Raw genomic sequence first — 24,414 nt, 5'->3', positions numbered from 1 at the left:
AGGAAATGGTCAAACACTGCAGTGTGGCTCCCCCAGCCCCTGGCGAGTTGTCCAACGCTGACCAGCACAAAGAGGCCCAGGGCTCCTCTGTGTGCCCCTTGGCAGGACGCTTGCTTTTCAAGCTCAAAAGAACCAATGGTACTGTTGGCTGGGCCCTGTGCTCAGTAATTCCTCTCTCCAGAGGGGAGGACACACTAGTGATTTCATTACAGCTCTTGGGAAGAATTTTTGGCCTGTGGAAGAAATAGTTGCCTAATAAATCTCAGAGATAAAGCCGGTCAAAGGGTCAGTGCAATTCCCAACTGCAGAAACACAGGAAGATTGCATAGCATCCTAGTTATTTCATTGTGGTTTATATGTTGATCTTAAAGTTACTTTCCTTATTCTGTTTAAAGTAAAATATACTACTTTACATGGACTTGATGAAGGAAAAGCTCCTCATTTAAATGCCCTCAAGCAGTGGACTGTCTTGCCTCTGTTGTCACTGAGAGCAAGGCAAGCCTATTTAATCTTGTCCTGCACATTGTTTTAAAAAAATTTTTTTTAGTTGTCAATAGACCTTTCTTTTATTTATACGTGGTGCTGAGAATTGAACCCAGTGCCTCTCACATGCAGGCAAGCGCTCTTCCACTGAGCCACAACCCCAGCCCTGCACATTAATTTTGGAGGGATCCCATGTGCCTTACTTTTGCTCTGGTTATCTGTTGCTCTGTTCAACCCAGTAGACACTGGGCATTTGTGACTGGTCAAAAGTCAAACTCTGCTGTCAGTGTAAACACATGCTGAATGTTGAAGTCTTAGTTCCTCTAAAATGCCAATTCTCTCAACTTTATGACCTGTTTTGAAATGATACTCTACATCTATTGAGTTAAACTAATTTTAATAATAAATTTCATTTATTTCTTTTCTAGTAGGCACATGAAAAAAGCAAACATTACCTAAGTGGCTCTCACCCTTTTTTTTCTGTTGGACGGTGCTGTTCCAGAATCAACTGGAGTGTGAGAGGGGGTATCATTGGAGAGGGCTCCTCTGGTGGCATCTGTTGTAAACCACTGGGAATTCTGAAGCTCTAGAAAGGTCCCTGATGGGATCTGACACTCCTGCCAAAAGCAAGAGTGTCTCTAGACCTCCAGATGGGATTTGGCCTAGGAGTGTAGGAAAAGACTTCTCCCACCCCAGATTTCCATGTCTGCAGAAACTGTTCAAGACCTCTAACTACAACTTTGCTTTCTCCTCTTCACTGCTTTTAATTCAGACCTGCTCCTAAGTATCCACACCACGTGCCCAGACCCACCCACAGCGCCTATCCTCAGTGAGGAGCAAGCTGACACCTTCGTTCAACAGTGAAGACAGAAGTTTGCACTATCTTTCAACTCCACGTGGAGTGACTTTTTGTACCAACTTTTAGAATTTTTTTTTAATATGTTTAAAACACCATTATTTCAAGAACTTTGAGCTACTGCCGTCGGTGCTGTGCTATGGTGCTCTGTGTATTCGCTCAGGTACTTGTAAATTATTAATTTATGCAGAATGTTTATTGCAGTGCAGTGCACTGTACTAGGCATTTTTACCATCACTGAGTTTTCCATGGAAGGAAGGCTTGTTGTGCTTTTAATATTTTAGTGAACTTGAAATATCCTGCTTGATGGGATTCTGGACCAGATGTTTACTTTCTGATCAGGCTTTATTAGAAAGCAGTTGCTAATTCCCCACGGCTGTGTTAATGGTACCAGACACAACTCAGGACCCCTGGTAGAACCTTGAGTGATTTTTCTGAAACTCCTAGCCCAGGCCAGGGCTGCACTGGGCCTTCAGTGAGGCCCTCGGTGCCTACACGCTGACAAGCCCCTAGCAGCTGGACTTTGGAGCAGTGAATGACCTGGTTTGGGGCCAGGAAGCTTTGGAGAGAACCTGGGTTGCAGACAGGAATTTTGAGGTGTGGCCACACCAGGACAGAGCCTGGAACACTAGGCCAGGCAGAAACTTGACCTTGAGCTGAGCCGCCATGGGTCCCTTTGGAAAGCAAACAAGGAAGAAGTCTGCAGGATTGCTCAAGGTTTTCTTTATAGAAACATCAAGAACTTCTTTCTCTGGCTGCTCTTTATGCAGTTCTGGCATCAGCACATTATTTAGATTGGGAACGGTGGTGTTTCTACAAGAAGGCCACCGCCCCAGCACTGCAAACCACCATCTCCCTGTGCTGTTTGGAGCTAAGCAAATTACCACCTTGTCTTCTCAACTGTAATATGATGACCCTGTGTTCAGACAGATAGATGAGGCTTTCCATGGGACCATAATTCTTTTCAGATGTGAACTAGTAACCAGATCTAGTCAATCAATTCTTTAGATAAAAATCTCCTTTTACTGCAAGGTTCAACTTATTAAAAATTAGGCAGAAACAACTACTAAATGGAATGCCTTGCTCATTGGCACAGACTGTCTGGGCTGCCTTATTAGTACGTAGTGGACAAAGAACCACAAGTGACCATGAAGTTCTCTCTAGGGCACCCTATTTTCTCAGCTAGGCAGCTGGAATCTTAAACATTTGCAACCTACCTGTAGAGCATCACAAGGTATGATCAGAAAACCAATTTCCTAACCCTGTATTTTCACCAAAGGCCAGCTGGGGCAAGCAGCCCCTCCAAACATTTCACTCTCCCAGTGTCTCATTTCCTAGGATGTTTAAGATGCCTGGATCTAATAGCATGAAAAATACTCAGATAAGGCAAAAATGCCATTCTGGCCCTCACTGTCTTCTGTGAGATCATGAATGACTAGTTTTCACATTAGAAGGCAATTGACAGCAGTTCCGTAATTCACTGAGTGTTTCATGATGAGACTTCTTTTAGGGTCATTTCAATGGTTTTCCTATGCCTTGAAGCAGAAAGAAAAATACATACCAGGAATCTTGGTTTGCCTTCCAGAAAACGAAACTACATTTAACTGTGCCAATGTTCTCCCCATATATCTAGGCAACGTGGTATTCATGACTATGAATAAATAAATGTCACAAACACACAAAAGGTAACCCAACTCAAAGACATTCCAACTCTTGCAGCATGCATATGTTTTAATAAACAGATGCAATTATTTTCTTTAAAAAGTAAAGCCATGTTAGATGATATTACTGTGGATGAGATACATACAGGATTATTGTAACTAACTGATGTTACATTTAGTAATTGTGTCAAGGCCAAAACACACACTATTGAAAAGTTTACAGAATTTCCTGGTGTGGACATTGCTGCCTTCTCGCCCACGCCTCAGCTCCGGCACTTTCACCCTCCTCCTACTGCACGGAGCAGGGAGGATGGGAACTGCCTTTTCTGTTTTTGTTCTTTCTGAACTGTAATGACTGTGCTTTTGTTCCAGAGAACCAGGAAGAGTTTGGTATTAAAGGAGGTTAAAACTGATCTTCTGCCATGTCATCAATGGCCACTTTGTGGTTATGGCTGATGACACAATTTTATCTCAATACTAATTGCTTTTATAGAGCCATGCAAATTATTTCTGAATAAGAATATATTTAAGCCTTATAATACACAGATAATATTATTAAAGGAATACTTTCAAAATTCAATATTTATCAAATAAAGCATATTTAGCAATAACTTCCATTTTAATGTAACTTAGGAACCAATAACTAGGGTTGTTTTTTTCTTGGTGGGAAGGGTTTTCTCTCACTTTTTATAAACAATGGGAACAAAAATCAGTACTTCTATTTTAGTGGCAATATGACTATTCTTTAATATTTCTAAAATACTTCACAGGGACAAATAACAGTTATTGTGAGTTTTATAAAACCATTACTGAGAAAGTTCAGTGCCTAAACTCAAAAGCAGGCTGGAAGGCTACTCACCTTTCTTCCTACATCCAGCCAGGGCTGCAGGTTACAGGGCCCCACTCCACGGAGAGGTGCATGGCCAACCTTCCAGGCATTCCATTTATCTGCTAAAATGTTCTTGTTTTCCCAATACATTGAACCAGACTGTGGCAACCAAGAGAAACAATGCCTAGTGTTGTCCATTGTCCCAGTGGGACTTCCCCAGCGTACACATATAGATGACACCAGAGAGACTGCAAAGCAACAAATTAAACTATATGGGAATAAATATTCCTGACTAGTCTCCAAGGGGACATTATTATGCCTTTTTAACTTCATCCGGAATTCTCAGGCCTTGTTCTCTAACCAATCAGCACATTCCCTAAAATTGCTAAGACTCTGATCTGCGTCAGAGATTAGAGATCCCCCATGGTGCTGACCCCCACTGTAATGCCTGTGCCTCCTCCAGCCCCTCCACTGATGCTTACCAAGCACTCCCAGCCAAGGGAAGCTGGGCCAGACTGTCCTCATGCACCCTGATCTCTTGCAGACTCTCCTAGTGAGACCCATTTCATTCTTAAGCTTTGCTAGAGTCCGGGCAGACTTACTCTACAGAACCCTCCTCACTGCTCTCACAATGGCTCTAGCCACATGCAAGTGACCCAGATGAATGTTCCACCAGCCCTCCCAGAAGTAACTCAGGCTGGAAGTCTCACACACACACAGTGACTGACTGGTGGGGACACTACAGGTATCATCTTCTCTCCTCCATACCCATACCAGAAGCCATCCCCATGCTGCCAGTTACTCCCCATGTCTCATCAGCATCCTCTCACCTGGACACAGTAAGCCAGAAGCTCAAATCTGTTTGCCTTTCCTTGTCACCAGACAAGTGCCTAACTTCGGCCAAACTCAGTGTTAATGGCCCTCCAATCCCGGCAGTGAAGTCACTACTTCAGATCAGCCAGAGTGGCATCTGTTGCAGTGCATGGCAGCCCCATGGGGTCCACCTACTGGACATCCAAAGCCCAACATTCTCCAGAATCACAGCTCAGAGCAACCCCGCCAGCACCCAAGACCCCTGCAGAGTCCCTCCTGCAAGCACATCAATCACAGTGACCTCCCGTCCCATGTCTTGTTCTAATGAGAAGGGGCAGTTGGCCATAGAAAATCAATTTAGCTATGCATGCAAAATTCTCTGACTCACTCCAAAGTTCCCATCGACAGGTATTACTTTTAAACTTGTTTGAAAATTCCAATAGTGAAATACGTAACACTAAGATTTGTGAGCCGCATGCTCAGAACCATTTCTGTACAGTGAAGATTATTTTCATAAGCCATTTACCCACATGAGCATGTGCCTCTTCCCTGCCTCCTGTAGAGGAACCCCCCCGCCTTTTTACTTCTGGGACAGTACTGGAAGCTTCAAATCCAGTCATCATAAACCTGTTTCATATGAGAAAAACTAAAAGAAATACTGCATCGAGCCTGTTAAAATCCTTGGTAATGGAGAGTGATAGCCAGAAGATTGAACAAAGGACTTCTCAAAGTGCTTCAGTTTCCCCAGGCTGAAGGCCCTGTAACTCACCCTGATTTTCAACATCATCTTCAAGAAGTATGTTCTATGTTCTCTGTAACTCCCAAAGAAAACTTTTTAGTCAATTTAGCATATTTAAATTCAAACAAAAGAATAAATATAATGTGATCATTTTAGTTTTCAAAAAAGCAGAATCCCTTTTTTGTGTTCATAGTCATAAGTAGGTCCCTTCATAGGGCAGCCACAGGAAAAACAAGTTAGAAAGACAACAACCCCTAAGATTCCAAGGCAGGACAGGTGGGAGCAGAACTAGCGAGCGGCTCCTTAGCTCCTTCTATAGGGTCAAATTGGCAGGTGGTCAGGAAGCCTGTGTCTGAAGGCATGTGGCAACTGAAAGGCCATTCTTTAACTTGACCACAGGCTGTTTAGCACAGTACAGATTAGAGTTACAGCTACATAAACCAGCACAGTCATTCTGTAGTGCTTCAACCATTTATAATGCTTTGGTTTGCTAATTTGTTCACGTACCTTTTTATGTTACATTCTGTTGCTTTTGTAAACGTTTCTCATATTGGGGATCTACAGGTAAACACAACTTGCTATTTCAATAAAAAAGTCATTGTTAAGAATATTATATCCAATAAATGATAAACAGGTAAATATAAAGAGTGTCTTGTTCGTTATTGAGGATATTATGAAAATGGAGGGAAGAACTCAAGTAGAAAAAAATGTATCTATACTCTCATTTGTTTATAAGTGCATAAAGACATTTTGGAGCAATGCACAAGAAATTAAGAACAGCTAGTAGGTGGGGTGGGTGATAAGCAAGGGGTGCATCTGCCAATCATCAGGGACTGGGCAGATGAGGAGAATGGTGCCTGTTCACCCTCATCATTGGTAAGTGGGGGGAAACTGATTATTTGAATAACATTAATTCATAACCCATCGAAGAACATTTTAAAACTTACCTTATTCAGGTAAGAGATAAATTCAAAAAGTAGCAGTAGAGACATACCAAACAAACAGGCAATGAAAATCTAAATTTGATGGATAAATACTTATAAATTATAAAAATAGCACCCAACTTCATAAAGAAAACTGCAGAAAACACATATTCAAAATGGTAACAAGAACAAAAGGTCTTTATTCTTACCACTCTCCACTCACAACAAACTAGACACAATAAGTACAAGGATGACCTCAAATCTAGGGAATAAGTTTATGGGATGGGATACTCCAAACACACAGAATAGAACTTTATTCCAAGTGCCTCGGGGGGAGAAAGGAGAAAGAAATCCTCAAAAAAAATAATGCTGTGTCCTAGAAATGTAATGATTCTTTAGTCAAAAGTGAATTACAGATTATCTAGAAGAAAACGAATTAGAACATTTGAAATAGCACATGGTCTGGGTATGTTTCTCAAAAATCCTTGCACTATAAGAACTCATCTGTGATACGTGTTAAGTTCCCTTACCCATAGGAGAATGGTGCCTGTTCGCCCACACCATTGTGGGTGTCCCTTTCCTGGGACATCCCAATCCAGTGAGCCCAAGATGGGCCCAGGAAACTTGTATTTAGTAAGTACTCTATAATGGTTTAAATATGTGGCGTCTTCCAAAAGCACATGTGTGAGACAATGCAAGAATGTTAAGGTGAAAATATTAGATTATGAAAGCCATAACCTAATGGTGGATTAATCCACTGATAGGGATTAACTGGGGTGCAACTGTAGGCAGGTGGGGTGTAGCTGGAGGAGGTGGGTCCCTGGGGGCGTGACTTTGGAGTTTGTTTTGTTTCTGGAGAGCAGAGCTCTCTCCGCTTCCTGGTTGTCATTCCCTGAACTGCTTTGTCTGCCACACCCTTCTGCCACCATTTTCTGCTCACCTCAGGCCCCAGAGCTATAGAGTTGGCCAACCATAGGCTGAACCTCTAAAGCCATGAGCCAAAATAAACTTTTTCTCCTCGAAGTTGTTCTTGCCAGGTTTCTTTTGGTCACAGCTTCACAAAAGCCGACTAAAACACTCACAATTGAATCTTTGGATCAAGAAGGCTTAGAAAAAAAATTCTCACAGTAATAAAACAAACAGTGCTTAGGGAAAATTCACAGACCTTAAATATGTATTACTAAGCAAAAAAGATGAAAATGAATGAACTTAATGTCTAACAAAAAAGTTATAAAAGGGACAACAAAATAAGCCTCCGGGGGGTGAGGGGAACAGAAGAAGGTGGAAATGTAGCTCAGGGGTAGAGTGCTGGCCCACCACACACAAGGCCCTGGGTCCCCTCCCCAGCACCAACACAGTAACAAATAACAAAAGCCAGAACTGCAAAATGCTTGTTATTAACAGGCACAGTGGCACACGCCTGTTATTCCAGCAACTCAGAAAGCAGAGGCAGGAGGATCGCTAGTTCAAAGCCAGCTTCAGCAACTTAGTGAGGTCCTAAGCAACTCAAAATGAGGCCCTGTCTCTAAATAAAATATAAAAAGGGATAGGGATGTGACTCGGTGGTTAAGAGCCCCTGGGTTTAATCCCTGATAACAACAAAACAAAAAACAGAAGAAATGAATTTATACAATAGAAAAAGAATAAAACCATGAGTTGCTCCTAGGGAAAATTAAAACAGGCTATTAACCACCTTCAAATATCATTAAGCAAAAAGAAGAGAACGAGCAAATAGACATAGCACATAAGCTCATAGAACCCAACAGCCCGCCATAACCAACGAGACAGTCTCATTGGTGTGAGGATGGTTTGAAATCTAGCCCAGAGGGTGCAAGACGTTGCCAAGCTTGGTGTCAGCCAGAAGGAATGTGCCGAGCATGCCTGGTTAGCAAACGCAACCTACAACAGACCAAAGCATGAAATCAAGGGGGACGTGGACAATGACCCTGGAAAAGGGAGAGGAAGGCTTTACAAAGTGTGAAGATGCTCTAATTTTTAGGTTTTAAAATCAAATCTAGCAAATATAGAGAGATACGCATTTGTACAAAAGGTAAAACGCCAATGAATCAACTTAAGGTGAATGTTCCATAAACTATATGGAACAGAGCTGAAAATTGCTAGCATCAATAAAATTAATCATGTTTTATAAGAGGATGTGAGGGGAAAGGGAAAAAAAATCAAGGGAGGGAAATGAATTACAGTAGATGGGGTAGAGATAGAAGATGGGAGGGGAGGGGAGGGGGGATAGTAGAGGATAGGAAAGATAGCAGAATACAATAGTCACTAGTATGGCAATATGTAAAAACATGGATGTGTAACCGATGTGATTGTGCAATCTGTATATGGGGTAAAAATGGGAGTTCATAACCCACTTGAATCAAATGTATGAAATATATGTCAAGAGCTTTGTAATGTTTTGAACAACCAATAAAAAAAATTAATCATGTTTTTTCTCTATGCCCCTTCTCAAAAGTTTTGGAAGGGCAGAATAAAATACACTTATTAATGCTGTATGTGTACAGGTGAGTGTATGACCAATGTGATTCTGCAACCTGTACAGTCAGAAAAATAAGAAATTATACCCCATTTGATTCAAATGTATGAATTGTCAAGATCACTGTACTGTCATATGTAGCTAATAAAAAATAAATTAATTAAAAAAAAGTTTTGGAGCTCTAATGACCTTTTAACTGGTCTCTCCATTATCCAGAAAAATCTCACTCCTGTGCAGACCTTTGCAGCTGGTCTACTCAGAGGCCAAGTTAACTAGTTTGTCTCTGAGGAGGAGAAATGCATATGGTATGCCATCTAACATCTTTGCTGAGTGAAAGCTCCACCAAGTTTGTCTTAAGCTTCCAACCAGCAGTCCTTTTGCAGTCACCCCAACTGTCTACAAACTGCGCCCTCAGCTTCAAAAGCTTTCTGCTTTCAAGACTAAATTCAGTACACTGCTCCACATTTCAGCAAAGTCATCAGATCCGGCAGCTGGGGTTTTCCTTATCAGAGCTTCAGCGTGTGCAGACACACACGCACAGACAGGTCCATTCTGCAAAGACTGACCTGGACCATTCACCATAAGCAGGACAGGACCAGAGTCTTGAGATAAGCACCTCGAGCTTTGATGTGAGGCCAAGAGCCGAAGAGAAGACTCCTGGACTCTAAGGAGGAGCACCACTGCACAGGGGGACGCAGCCTGGCAGTGCGGCCCAGGGGGGGTGGGGGGTGGATAACAGAAAACACATGAGGGAGAGCACGCCAGGGGCCTGCAGTGGCTCTGAGGACAGCTGCAGGCCAGAAGCCAGGAGGCCCCGTGCATGTTTATGTAGCTCCAGTGCATAAATATTTTGTTTCACGTCTAACTCCAAAGCACAAGTGCAAGAAAACAGCCTGCTCTATAGACGCCCAATGATGAGAACACATGTGCGCGTGCTTAGGTAAAAAGATGTATTTCAATGTGGGAATAGCCGTCTGTTACAAAAAAATACTGCGAGTCTTCAACTAAATAAATATACAGCCCTCAAGGACGCAGAATATCACGTCCAGTTCAACAGTCATTTTTTGTTTTATTTTGCTTGAATTTCTCAGGCAGCTGGTGCTCTGATCAGTGGACAGAGGACTTCCGAGGCAGCTTTTTTTTCCTTTCTTCTAATAAGGAGACTACATTCTAGAAAAACAAGACAAGCAAGTGAATGTCCTCCAAACTTTTGGTGGGTTTTGTGATTTGGAAAGCACTACAAAATTAGCCTTGCTGGGCAGAAGGGCATCCCCACCTGTCTGTCAAACACTCTGGCCATTTCTAGGACCCCTTTGCCAAACTGAAAGAGGAGACAATAAAAATATATATTAGAATATACATAAGTATATATACATATGTTTATATATTTCTTTCTTCCCCAAGGAAGATCTTTCAATAGAGATTATTTACCTCATTTTTCACACTTGCATCTGCCCCTTTGTCAAGAAGTAACTCAACCAACTGCTCGTGATTATTTAATACGGCCACCTGAAAGACAGCAGTGCTGCATGAGGTCCACTCCCCTCCCCGGGGGTGCAGGCCACAGGAAGGGTGCACGGGCAAACTCAGGGCCCAGCAGCTAAGGAGGGCAGAGCTGGCTGGGTCACCAGCCTGCCAGACCTGTGTCCTGCTCCATCTAGGGCATCACAACTGCTAGGATGAGGGAAGGGCCACCTCCCTCTCCCCACTGAAATGACACTGGGAAGACCAGGCCAGCACAGGAAACCATCTGTTTTGATCCTACTGTGGCCCTAGGGACCAAGGTTGACAATCCTTAAAGGAGGATTTGTTGAAAGACAACAGAAACGACACAGTGCCAGGCATAGCCGTGCGTGTCTATAGTTCCAGCTGTGCAGCAGGATCGCTGGGCCCAGGAGTTTAAGGTCAGCCAAAGCAATATAATGAGACCTCATAGTTAAAAAAAAAAAAAAAGTGACCCCCTCATACCTTTATTAAAAGGCTGGCTGGCAGGAGCACACGCAACCAAACCCAGGGCCTAGGAATGAGCCACCAAACTCACAAGAATGTCCAATCGTAGAAAAGCTCTGGCCTTCGGGGGAAAGGCGTACCATGAGCGGTGTCTTCCCATCTTTGTCTCTCACATTCACATCAGCCCCAGCCTCAATGAGGAGCGAGGCCACCTTCTGGCTGCCCGACACCACAGAGACTCTCATGAGCGGCGTCCACCCTGAACCAGTGTCCACAACGTCCACCTGTGGGCCAGATGAAGAGCTGCCTCAGACTGGCTGCTTCTCCAACTCACAGAAGGAAGGTCCGCTTGCCCCGGCTCCCCCGACTTAGCGGGCAGCCTGTCCAGGCTGGGTGCAGGTTCTCGCCCAATCCTCACCCAGGCGCAGTGATAAGATAGATGTGTTAGAATCACCTTAGGGGGTCTGCTGAGGGGGGGACCCCCTAATGTGATTCTTCTGCATCTTCTCACTGCACCTAGGTGAGAATCAGGTGAATGCAGTCCAGTGAACCTGTACCGAGTCTTGACAGGCTGCCACTAAGTCGGGGGAGTCGGGGCAAGCGGACCTTCCTTCTGTGAGTTGGAGAAGCAGCCAGGCTGGGGCAGCTCTTCATCTGGCACCTTGCTCCTGGCCCATGGGAACTCCCTGAGGTGCGTTCCTTGCCTAGCTTTCGTCACCTGTCTAAACAATGCTTATTTTTATGCATCTTTGTTAGGTGGGCTTCAGTTCTTTTCTGGAACAAGATATGTACACACCCTTGTGTTTAAGGATACTTCTGTTCGAAGCAGGAGAACTACAGTAAGCACAGTGACCAGACCCATTACACAAACTCCAATCTGAAGAGCCACTAACCCAATGACTCTCCAAGAAGTAATATGGTTGGTCACTTCCCAAACATCTGCTCCTCGCTGAACTCTATCAATTTAGTGTTTTAAAAATGCAAATGTTGCTGCTCATAATTCCATCGAAGCCCTAACCAACCCATGAAGAGAGGTGCTGAAGACACGGGCGAGCCCAGACCCTCACACACAGACTGAAAGAATGACTCGGAAGGCCTAGCTTTAGTGAAGCCCGAGAGGAGAACGGCAAACAGGGCCTGGCAGGAGATGACCTACTGCAGCAGCGCTCTCCCTCGCGCAAACAAACCACCTACAGGCCAGAGCTCATCCCATTCGAATACTGAAATCACGGCACCAGCTGCCGCCCACGCTTCCCAGCACACTCCCACACAATCTCTCTTTTGGTCCGAGGGTTAAGCAGGAGTAGGTGATTCTACTTCTGGGTTTAGAAATGATCAAACGAAACTTCATAAGTCATATGGCTCATAGGTAGAAATGTTCCCTATTGAAGTAAATCATTCACTCTCAGTATAAAACCATCACGTTTGGGAAGGGGATGGCTACACCCTGCTGGGCTCCAGTCTTCAAAAGTCTCAGGTGAGCCATCTGCAAGCACACAGAAATGCCGTTGACACCCCCACTAGCCAGCCACATGAAGATCTTCAGCACACACACCTACACTTATGGATTTATTATCTGCAACACAGCTTCTGTTGGATGGAAAGATGGATTTATCCCAGAGAATTGGGCTTGTCTAAAGCCCAGAGAGTCTACATTTCCAAAGCTCCAGTATTGAGATGCTCACAGCAGAAACCTGCCCTCATCTGGATCCTTTTCTTCAATCATCTGAGATTGATTGATTTTCTTTAATCAGACTCTTACTGGGTCCAGAGCAGAACACAGCTCATCATAAACCAAATCAGGGGAACATTGTATTATTGCTAGCACAGAGGCGAAGCCTTCTGAACTCTTGTGCATGTCTCTAAAACATGAGGAAACATGAAAGGTAAGAAAAAGGGCTTATCTTAATAATTGAATTTTTTTCCCCTTCAAGGGGGCCTTTTTCTCCACCCTCCCAAAGCAGTGTCAGGAACCAGTGAGATTCCACAGCATAAGACCTACTTTCTTTCAGTCACACTTTGGGAACAAACTAGAATAAATATACCAACATCTTCTGGGAGATGTGACTTTGCTCAAATTGGATTGATTTTCCAGGTCATCAACTTAATTTCTCAGGACTCTGCGCTGCCTGGTAATCAGTTAGCATGGCATTTTGTCCGTCATTCTTTATTTCTATGCCTTGAAATCTTTAGTCCAAGCCTTTGGAGAATTTCCAGAGCTATCAGCAGTTACCATAATTGATCTAATTATAACTAGCCATTTTCACATATCTATAGAAGTTCATACAACATGACTTCTATTTGCTAAATCAGATTTGTACCTCCTGCTGACATGAAAACACAAGCAAATCAACAGGCCTGGGTAAAGACTGACAGCCGAGAGCCTCCATTCTTCACATGGCCACTTGCCCTTTGGAAACTATAATGATTAATGCAAAGTAAGTAAAAATGATCTAGTTTTAGAAGCAACAACAAGTGCTGAGCCTGGGAGAGCTCTTAACATCTTTGTGTTGCAGCATTTAAGATGATATCTGGTAGGTGGAAGATGCTCAGTGAAGCCTTGGTGACGGGCTGCATAAGAGATAAGTAAGCAAATGAACAAAGGAATCTGGTCCAGCTCTGATTCCAGCCTCATTCCTTCTTCCTAGAGGAAACCAAAATCCAAGACAACCGGAAGCCTTACTGTCAAATCAATGCCACAATGATGTCTTTTTTTCTAAGATTTCAGGAGTTTTCTCACTGATAGGTCAGAGATCTTTCTCCATCATTTCTAAGTTAGGTCAGAGATCTTTCTCCATCATTTCTAAGTTGGGCCAATCAAAGGTCCTGACTCTCCTAGTCCCTGTGGAATGGAATTTCAGGTTCTTAACAGTCCTGTGTGGCTAATAAGGCAGGCCCTGTACCTCACAGCCATCCTTTATCATCCAGTCGATCACAGTGCAGTGGCCTCCATCTGCAGCCCAGTGCAAAGCTGTGCAGCCGCCCAGGTCTCTAGCCTCCCAGGAAGCCCCATGTCTGCGGAGGTATTTCACAACATCCAGATGTCCCGCGTAGCATGCAAGCATAAGACTGCAACACATGGGAGAAGTATTTGGCTGTAAGTGTATCTGTCAAGTTCAGGCACACTGTACCCTTACTATGTGAATCTTACTCGCACTTGTGACTACTTCCTGAGAGCACAATTCCTTAAGTAGAATCTCTATGTCAATGACTGTGACTTACTTTTAATGCATATTTCCAAACTGCTTTCCAAAAAGGTTATATCAATTTACACTTCTATCAACACTTTCTGAAAACATCTATTTACTCTACCTTTTCCAATTACAAATGTTACAGGTGGTATTTTTTATTCTAGCCAAGTCAAACATTTTTCATACAAATTGTTTACAGTGATTTTGCTTTAAAATTGTCTTTTCACTTAAATTGCTCTTTTTTCCTACTGTGTAGAGACGTTTGTTTGTTCAGTGTTGTGTCTGTGTGCCTGACTTCTGCACACTGAAGATGTTCATCACGTGTCTATGACATTCAAATATCCCCTCAGATTACCCTTAACTGTGTAATTTAGTTCTTTAAAGTGTGTGATGTATGCACAATCTTTTTCCCACTGATTTCCTTCATTCTTTTGCTTTCACATTACAAGATCAGATAAGCATATGCCCCTTCCTTGTAGCTTATGATTTTTGTTTTTTTTTGTTGTTGTTGTTGTTTTTTTTTTACATTTAATACTTCATTCACCTGAAAGAAATTGTGGTACATGTTTTAAGGCTAGGATCTAACTTAATATTTTTTTCTTCAAAAAGCCTATTTTTCTAAAACCTTTCTTATTGATTTGTGTTGCTTGTTATCATATACTAAGTTCTTATGGGGATCTATCTTAGGACTTCTATTCCATTCTATTTACTTTTCCAATTATATGTTCCAGTACCATACTACTTTAATTACTATAAGTTTTAGGGCGTATTAATAACTGCCAAGGCAAATCTTTCCACAGTCCTCTATAACAAAGTTACATTAGCTGTTATCATCTATTGACAAGTTTCCAGGAATAACTCCATTTGAAGCTATATTCAATCTGTATGTTAATTTGGAAAAACTTAAAATATGTATCTATTTTTTAAGTCTTTATATCTCTCAATATAGTTGTATAGGTTTAGTTTTTCATTCAAAAAAAATTTTTTTGGTTGATACTGGGAATTGAACCCAGGGATGCTTTACCATTGAACTACATCCCAGTCCTTTTATTTATTGCTATATTTTTTTAATTTTTTATATGTTTTTATTTTGAGATTGGCCTTGAAGTTGCCATCCTTTTACCTCAGCCTCTGAGTTGCTGGGATTATAGGTATGCACCATTACACCCAACAAATATCTTGCTTTTAAAAGAAATATTTTATTCTACTTTATTTTTCCTATTATATTTATTAAGCAAGTAATTTCAGGTATTTAAAATTTTTGTTGTATAGTTGGTCATATAACTGAACCTCCTCATTAAGTCCAGGTATTTGAAAGTTGATTCTCTTGGGTTCTGCACGACAGGAGTCACACTCTTATTTCACATCTCACCAAGATGATCAGACTTCCAAAGTACTGTCCAATCATGAGTTAACAAAATACAACCTATACTTACTGTTATGGGCCAGACTATAAGGGCAATGACCAAAGAGACTCCATTTTTCCCTGAGACTCCACATCATATAAGAAATGCTTCTCCCATAGGAAAGCCCCGCTTCTGTACCCATCAATAGTTGCTTAGCATAGCATGTTTGGCAACACAAAATGCCAATTCTTATACAATGTAAAAGTATTCTCTCTTTGGTTCCCATTTTTCTTGGACAATGTACCCTGTCAGAGATTGACTCTTCAGATGTTAGTAACCATTCTTTAACTTGTACTCAACTAGGGACATTTTGGTCCACTCCCTTTTTTGCTTACGATTTTAGATCTCATGACGTTTATTTATGGTTTGAACAACAGCCACTTCTGATTAAAATGATTCTGGACTATAAAAGGTGTACTCAAACCCCAAGAGGAGTTTGAAGGGTGAAGACTTGCAGCCTACCCCTTGGCCCACCAGCTGATGGATCCGGATCTGCAGCTGGTGAATAAAGTTTCCATCTCCTGCTTTAAGATCGACTCAGTGCGCCGGCAAGGTAGACGGAACTGCGACCACACACAGAACAGGCCCAGCGGCCTGCTGAGGGGCAGAGCCGCCCCCCACCCCCCGCGCCTGCCAGGTAGGCGGAACTGTGACCACAGACAGAAAAGGCCCAGTGGCCCGCGGAGGGACAGAGCTTCCAATCACTCCTGCAAGGTAGGCGGGCCTGCGACCCACCGGCAGAACAGGAGCAGCGGCCTGCTGAGAGGCAGAGCCGCCCCCTCCCCCTGTGCCGGCAAGGTACACGGAACTGTGACCACCCACAGAACAGGCCCAGCGGCCTGCTGAGGGGCAGAGCCGCTCCCCACCCCCTGCGCCTGCCAGGTAGGCGGAACTGTGACCACAGACAGAAAAGGCCCAGTGGCCCGCGGAGGGGCAGAGCTGCCAACCACTCCTGCAAGGTAGGTGGGCCTGCGACCCACCTGCAGAACAGGCGCAACGGCCTGCTGAGAGGCAGAGCCGCCCCCTCCCCCAGCGCCTGCAAGGTAGACTGAACTGTGACCACCAACAGAACAGGCCAGACCTGCAACCGACAGACAGAACAGGCCCAGTGGCCTGAGGAAGGGTAGAGCCGCCCCCCCCCCCGCGCCTGCAAGGTAGGCGGACCAGCGACCCACCGGCAGAACAGCCCCAGAGGCCTGCAGAGGGGCAGTGCCGCTGCCTGCGCCTGCAAAGTAGGCAGAACTGCGACCACCGACAGAACAAGCCTAGCGGCCCACAGAGGGACAGAGCCGCCGCCCACGCCTGCAAGGTAGGCGGACCTGCTACCGACCAGCAGAGCAGGCCCAGCGGCCTGCCGGCATGGTAGGCACATTGCCCCAATTGGAGGAGGGGCAAAGCCGCCACCCGCGCCTGCGAGGGAGACTTTGCAACTATACAAGACCAATATAAATATATAGGGGGAAAATTCAATAGCACAACAGTTTCACCAAGTAGAAAGGAACGCGAACAGTATGAAGATACAAGGAAAGAAAGGACCACAAGCAATGCAGGTCAACTCAACGTTAGAAGAGGTAATAGCTGCAGCAGATGGAATGTCAGATAAAGAATTCAGGATATACATGCTTCAGATGATCTGGAGTCTCAAGGAAGACATCAGACAGCAAAATCAGACAATGAAAGATCACTTCAACAATGAATTACATAAACAAATCCAAGAAGCAAAAGATCAACTATACAGGGAGATAGAGGTTATAAAAAACAAACAGAAATCCTAGAAATGCAGGAAGCAATAAACCAACTTAAAAACTCAATTGAGAATACTACCAGCAGAGTAGAACACTTAGAAGATAGAACATCAGACAATGAAGATAAAGTATTTCAACTTGAAAAGAACATAGACAGCTCAGCAAGACTGTTAAGAAACCATGAGCAGAACATCCAAGAAATATGGGATAACATCAAGAGACCAAATTTAAGAGTCATTGGGATACAGGAAGGGACAGAGTTTCAAACCAAAGGAATGAGCAATCTATTCAATGAAATAATACGAGAAAACTTCCCAGATTTGAAGAATGAGACAGAATCCCAAATCCTAGAAGCCTACAGGACGCCGAATGTGCAAAATCATAAGAGACCCACACCTAGACACATTATAATGAAGATGCCCAACATACAGAATAAGGAGAGAATTTTAAAAGCTACAAGAGAAAGGAAGCAGATCACATTTAGGGGTAAGCCAATCAGGATAACAGCTGATCTTTTAACACAGACTCTGAAAGCTAGAAGATCCTGGAATAACATATTTCAAAAACTGAAAGAAAATGGGTTCCAACCAAGAATTGTGTTTCCAGCGAAATTAAGCTTCAGGATGGAAGATGAAATTAAAACCTTCCACGATAAACAAAAGTTAAAAGAATTTGCAGCTAGAAAACCATCTCTTCAAAACATCCTTGGCAAAACATTACAGGAAGAGGAAATGGAAAATAACAATGAAAACCAACAGTGGGAGGTAGGACAGTAAAGGGGGGAAAAATAATCAAAGAGGAAAACAAACCATGTTTAGTAACAGAAATAAACAAATATGGCTGGAAGAACAACCCATATCTCAATAATAACCCTAAATGTTAATGGCTTAAACTCACCAATTAAGAGACACAGGCTAGTAGAATGGATCACAAAACAAGACCCAACAATATGCTGCCTACAGGAGACGCATTTGATAGGAAAAGACATACATAGGCTGAAGGTGAAAGGTTGGGAAAAATCATATCACTCATATGGACTTCGGAAACAAGCAGGTGTGTCCATACTCATATCAAATAAAATAGATTTCAAGCCCAAGTTAATCAAAAGGGATAAAGAGGGACACTACATACTGCTCAAGGGAACCATACACCAACAAGACATAACAATCATAAATATATATGCCCCCAACAAAGGTGCAGCTATGTTCATCAAACAAACTCTTCTCAAGTTCAAGAGTCTAATAGACCACCATACAATAATCATGGGAGACTTCAACACACCTCTCTCACCAATGGACATATCTTCCAAACAAAAGTTGAATAAGGAAACTATAGAACTCAATAACACAATTAATAACCTAGACTTAATTGACATATATAGAATATACTACCCAACATCAAGCAGTTACACTTTTTTCTCAGCAGCACATGGATCCTTCTCAAAAATAGATCACATATTATGTCACAGGGCAACTCTTAGACAATATAAAGGAGTAGAGATAATACTATGCATCTTATCTGATCATAATGGAATGAAACTGAAAATCAACGATAAAAGAAGGAAGGAAAAAGCATACATCACTTGGAGAATGAACAATAGGTTACTGAATGATCAATGGGTTATAGAAGACATCAAGGAGGAAATTAAAAAATTCTTAGAGATAAATGAAAACACAGACACAACATATCGGAATCTATGGGACACATTGAAAGCAGTTCTAAGAGGAAAATTCATTGCATGGAGTTCATTCCTTAAAAAAAGAAAAAACCAACAAATAAATGATCTCATACTTCATCTCAAAATCCTAGAAAAAGAAGAGCAAAACAACAGCAAAAGAAGTAGAAGGCAAGAAATAATTAAAATCAGAGCTGAAATTAATGAAATCGAAACAAAAGAAACAATTGAAAAAATTGACAAAACTAAAAGTTGGTTCTTTGAAAAAATAAACAAAATCGACAGACCCTTAGCCATGCTAGCAAAGAGAAGAAGAGAGAGAACTCAAATTACTAACATACGGGATGAAAAAGGCAATATCACAACAGACACTTCAGAAATACAGAAGATAATCAAAAATTATTTTGAATCCTTATACTCCAATACATTAGAAGATAGTGAAGGCATAGATAAATTTCTTAAGTCATATGATCTGCCCAGATTGAGTCAGGAGGATATAGACAACCTAAACAGACCAATATCAATCGAGGAAATAGAAGAAACCATCAAAAGACTACCAACTAAGAAAAGCCCAGGACCGGATGGGTATACAGCAGAGTTTTACAAAACTTTAAAGAGGAACTAATACCAATACTTTTCAAGCTACTTCAGGAAATAGAAAAAGAGGGAGAACTTCCAAATTCATTCTATGAGGCCAACATCACCCTGATACCTAAACCAGACAAAGACACTTCAAAGAAAGAAAACTACAGACCAATATCTCTAATGAACCTAGATGCAAAAATCCTCAATAAAATTCTGGCGAATCGGATACAAAAACATATCAAAAAAATTGTGCACCATGATCAAGTAGGATTCATCCCTGGGATGCAAGGCTGGTTCAATATACAGAAATCAATAAATGTTATTCACCACATCAATAGACTTAAAAATAAGAACCATATGATCATCTCGATAGATGCGGAAAAAGCATTCGACAAAGTACAGCATCCCTTTATGTTCAAAACTCTAGAAAAACTAGGGATAACAGGAACATACCTCAATATTGTAAAAGCAATCTATGCTAACCCTCAGGCTAGCATCATTCTGAATGGAGAAAAATTGAAGGCATTCCCTCTAAAATCTGGAACAAGACAGGGATGCCCTCTCTCACCACTTCTGTTCAACATAGTTCTCGAAACACTGGCCAGAGCAATTAGACAGACGAAAGAAATTAAAGGCATCAAAATAGGAAAAGAAGAACTTAAATTATCACTATTTGCAGATGACATGATTCTATACCTAGCAGACCCAAAAGGGTCTACAAAGAAACTATTAGAGCTAATAAATGAATTCAGCAAAGTGGCAGGATATAAAATCAACACGCATAAATCAAAGGCATTCCTGTATATCAGCGACAAATCCTCTGAAATGGAAATGAGGACAACCACTCCATTCACAATATCTTCAAAAAAAATAAAATACTTGGGAATCAACCTAACAAAAGAGGTGAAAGACTTATACAATGAAAACTACAGAACCCTAAAGAGAGAAACAGAAGAAGATCTTAGAAGATGGAAAAATATACCCTGTTCATGGATAGGCAGAACTAACACCATCAAAATGGCGATATTACCAAAACTTCTCTATAGGTTTAATGCAATGCCAATCAAAATCCCAACGGCATTTCTTGTAGAAATAGAGAAAGCAATCATGAAATTCATATGGAAAAATAAAAGACCCAGAATAGCAAAAACAATGCTAAGCAGGAAGTGTGAATCAGGCGGTATAGCGATACCAGACTTCAAACTATACTATAGAGCAATAGTAACAAAAACAGCATGGTACTGGTACCAAAACAGGCGGGTGGACCAATGGTACAGAATAGAGGACACAGAAACCAATCCACAAAACTACAACTATCTTATATTTGATAAAGGGGCTAAAAGCATGCAATGGAGGAAGGATAGCATCTTCAACAAATGGTGCTGGGAAAACTGGAAATCCATATGCAACAAAATGAAACTGAATCCCTTTCTCTCACCATGCACAAAAGTTAATTCAAAATGGATCAAGGAGCTTGATATCAAATCAGAGACACGCCGTCTGATAGAAGAAAAAGTTGGCTACGATCTACATACTGTGGGGTCGGGCTCCAAATTCCTCAATAGGACACCCATAGCACAAAAGTTAATAACTAGAATCAACAAATGGGACTTACTCAAACTAAAAAGTTTTTTCTCAGCAAAAGAAACAATAAGAGAGGTAAATAGAGAGCCTACATCCTGGGAACAAATCTTTACTCCTCACACTTCAGATAGAGCCCTAATATCCAGAGTATACAAAGAACTCAAAAAATTAGACAATAAGAGAACAAACAACCCAATCAACAAATGGGCCAAGGACCTGAACAGACACTTCTCAGAGGAGGACATACAATCAATCAACAAGTACATGAAAAAATGCTCACCATCTCTAGCAGTCAGAGAAATGCAAATCAAAACCACCCTAAGATACCATCTCACTCCAGTTAGATTGGCAGCCATTATGAAGTCAAACAACAACAAGTGCTGACGAGGATGTGGGGAAAAGGGTACACTTGTACATTGCTGGTGGGACTGCAAATTGGTGCAGCCAATTTGGAAAGCAGTATGGAGATTTCTTGGAAAGCTGGGAATGGAGCCACCATTTGACCCAGCTATTCCCCTTCTCAGTCTATTCCCTAAAGACCTAAAAAGAGCATGCTACAGGGACACTGCTACATCCATGTTCATAGCAGCACAATTCACAATAGCAAGACTGTGGAACCAACCTAGATGCCCTTCAATAGATGAATGGATAAAAAAAAATGTGGCATTTATACACAATGGAGTATTACTCTGCATTAAAAAATGACAAAATCATAGAATTTATAGGGAAATGGATGGCATTAGAGCAGATTATGCTAAGTGAAGCTAGCCAATCCCTAAAAAACAAATGCCAAATGTCTTCTTTGATATAAGGAGAGCAACTAAGAACAGAGTAGGGTCGAAGAGCAGGAGAAGAAGATTAACATTAAACAGGGATGAGAGGTGGGAGGGAAAGGGAGAGAGAAGGGAAATTGCATGGAAATGGAAGGAGACCCTCAGAGTTATACAAAAGTACATACAAGAGGAAGTGAGGGGAAAGGGAAAAATAATACAAGGGGGACAAATGAATGTCAGTAGAGGGGGCAGAGAGAGAAGAGGGGAGGGGAGGGGAGGGGAGGGGGGATAGTAGAGGATAGGAAAGGCAGCAGAATACAACAGACACTAGTATGGCAATATGTAATTCAATGGATGTGTAACTGATGTGATTCTGCAATCTGTATATGGGGTAAAAATGGGAGCTCATAATCCACTTGAATCAAAGTGTGAAATATGATATATCAAGAACTATGTAATGTTTTGAACAACCAACAATAAAAATTAAAAAAAAAAAAGATCGACTCAGTGATTTATTGGAATCTTGCCATAACATTACCATATTCCAAGTGCTGTTTTACACTTTTCATATATTAAACTCAATAAATGCTCACAACAATACAATCATAAAGTATTTCTCTCCTCCCCATTTTATAGAAGTACAGAGAAAGTAAGTAACCTGCCCAAGGTCACACACAGCATCCATACCGGGATCAGGATTTGACATCAAGATGTCTGCTTTGCCTGTGCTCTTTACACCTTTCTTATGGGCATCACTATCATTGAGAAAAGGAATTTGTCAATGCTAAGAATGACACTGGCTAATTGTCTGGGATCTTTGTATGGTGCTACACTTTGTATGGTGCTACACATAGTGTCATATACCTGTAATCCAAGCAACTCCAAGGCAGTTAGTTTGTGAGTTCAAGGCCATTGTGGCAACACAGTGAGACCCTGCCTCAAAAAACAAAACACAAACCTATTGTATGCTGCTAAGTGTTGATATACATTTCCACCAGCCATGTACCAGACACTGGGGGGGGGGGGGGGGCGCTGGAAGCATCCTTCACTTTAAAAAATAAGACACTGGGTTACTCATTTAAGGCACTGGGTTGATGCTATTTTCATTTTCACCTTTAACCTACTGGTGGGAAGTGTTAGCATGGAAATCTCCTAATACTACATTCCCTTACCTTCCTAATGCTCTGAGTTGAAGGAGGAGATCTGTCAATGCCTACAAACACACACGCAGGTATCCTTCTCTTACTACCAGGTTTTGGCAATAGGTAGGTTTGCAGTTTCCTCTATGCCCTGGAAAAGCTCAAGATTATTAATGGTCCCTAGAAACTAATGGTGGGATAGTTAAGCCACAGAAACTATGCTTCCATAAATTTTCTAATTTTCTGTATAGATGTAGGTTATTTCAGATTTTCTGCTTCACGGGTTGATTTTGGTGGTTTAAAGTTTCGCCAATAAAGCGTCCATTTCAATGAAATTATCAAATCTATTAGACACAAATGCACCATTTCATTGTAAATTTCCTCGATTATTTTCCCTCCATATTTCTAATTTTGCTTTAGATTTACAAGAGACTGTTTTATGTTATCATACAAGTTCTTATTTAAGAGGCAACTCTTATATTTCTCAATAATCTTTCACTTTTGGTTAATTAAGTTTTATCTCTATTTTCTTTCTTTCTTTCCTTTTTTTCCCCTGTCCCTTTTTCTTTGTAAATTATCATTATTCTTTTTAAACTTTTTAAATTTGGAACTAAGCCATCAACTAGCCTAATTATTTGGAAAACACTTTTCAGATTTAAGTTTTTAAATGTCATTTAAAATCTGTTACTGCACTGTGTCCAAGAGTAGAGTAGGTAAGCTTTCTGGCTTTAGAAAGTGGTGTTGCCTGCAGAGCCACTATAGATGACTGGTGTTTTACGCTATCCCATGATGGTCACATGTGGTGTCCTAACCTGTGGTCTGTGTGCATGCTGTGACCCTGAGAACAGACCTCTGCATTTTGCTCCGTCTTCTACCCAAGCACCAAGCACAGTGCCTGGCATGTGTGAGTTATTCAATAAATGTTGGTTGGTTTGGATGAACTAATTAAACCTAAATTGTCAAGTATTTCAGCTTTCAAAAACATTCTTTTACCTCTCCTCCTCTCACACTCTTTCCATGAACTTTTCCTGTACTGCCCTCGGCCAGTCCAGATGGAAACTTCAGGAAAGTTTTGTGGTTGTATTTTTTTTTTAATTTTTTATTGTTGGTTGTTCAAAACATTACATAGTTCTTGACATATCATATTTCACACTTTGATTCAAGTGGGTTATGAACTCCCATTTTTACCCCGTATACAGATTGCAGAATCACATCAGTTACACATGCATTGATTTACATGTTGCCATACTAGTGTCTGTGGTGTTCTGCTGCCTTTCCCATCCTCTACTATCCCCCCTCCCCTCCCCTCCCCTCTTCTCTCTCTGCCCCCTCTACTGTCATTCATTTCTCCCCCTTGTATTATTTTTCCCTTTCCCCTCACTTCCTCTTGTATGTAATTTTGTATAACCCTGAGGATGCCGTGTCTTTGGCTACTTCCTTAGAAACACCAGGGGTTCTCAGTAAACAGAGAAGGCTGAGGTGCAAGGAGAGCGCCGAGAGAGGAACACAGAGCTGGGGCAGCGCTCGTAGCCAAGGCCTGCGCAGAGATGGGATGCCATCTTAAGGGT

At 41.8% G+C, this 24,414-nt stretch overlaps 2 protein-coding genes across 10 annotated transcripts in view; one reads left to right on the top strand and one right to left on the bottom strand.

The window, feature by feature from the left end:
• Adam12 (ADAM metallopeptidase domain 12) overlaps positions 1-6,026 on the top strand; it is a 326,149-nt gene extending 320,123 nt beyond the window's left edge. The window contains exon 23 of the mRNA XM_046448791.2: positions 1,256-6,026. Coding sequence (XP_046304747.1) covers positions 1,256-1,316 — 61 coding nt within the window. The 3' untranslated portion in view covers positions 1,317-6,026. The remainder of the gene's footprint in view (positions 1-1,255) is intronic.
• A 3,708-nt stretch (positions 6,027-9,734) lies between these two features.
• Positions 9,735-24,414, bottom strand: part of Fank1 (fibronectin type III and ankyrin repeat domains 1) — a 79,910-nt gene continuing 65,230 nt past the window's right edge. For all 9 annotated transcript variants that reach the window (XM_046448886.2, XM_046448890.2, XM_058580738.1 and 6 more), the window contains 5 exons: positions 13,652-13,817; positions 10,889-11,032; positions 10,230-10,307; positions 10,075-10,119; positions 9,735-9,968 (listed from right to left, as the gene is read on the bottom strand). In XM_046448886.2, coding sequence (XP_046304842.1) covers positions 9,906-9,968; positions 10,075-10,119; positions 10,230-10,307; positions 10,889-11,032; positions 13,652-13,817 — 496 coding nt within the window. In that variant the 3' untranslated portion in view covers positions 9,735-9,905. The remainder of the gene's footprint in view (positions 9,969-10,074; positions 10,120-10,229; positions 10,308-10,888; positions 11,033-13,651; positions 13,818-24,414) is intronic.

Source organism: Marmota monax, unplaced genomic scaffold, assembly GCF_021218885.2.
Source record: "Marmota monax isolate L192 unplaced genomic scaffold, Marmota_monax_Labrador192_F-V1.1 WCK01_AAM20220418_F8-fsc00076, whole genome shotgun sequence".
NCBI classification, from domain to species: Eukaryota; Metazoa; Chordata; class Mammalia; order Rodentia; family Sciuridae; genus Marmota; species Marmota monax.
This window is presented reverse-complemented; position numbering and strand designations above follow the sequence as displayed.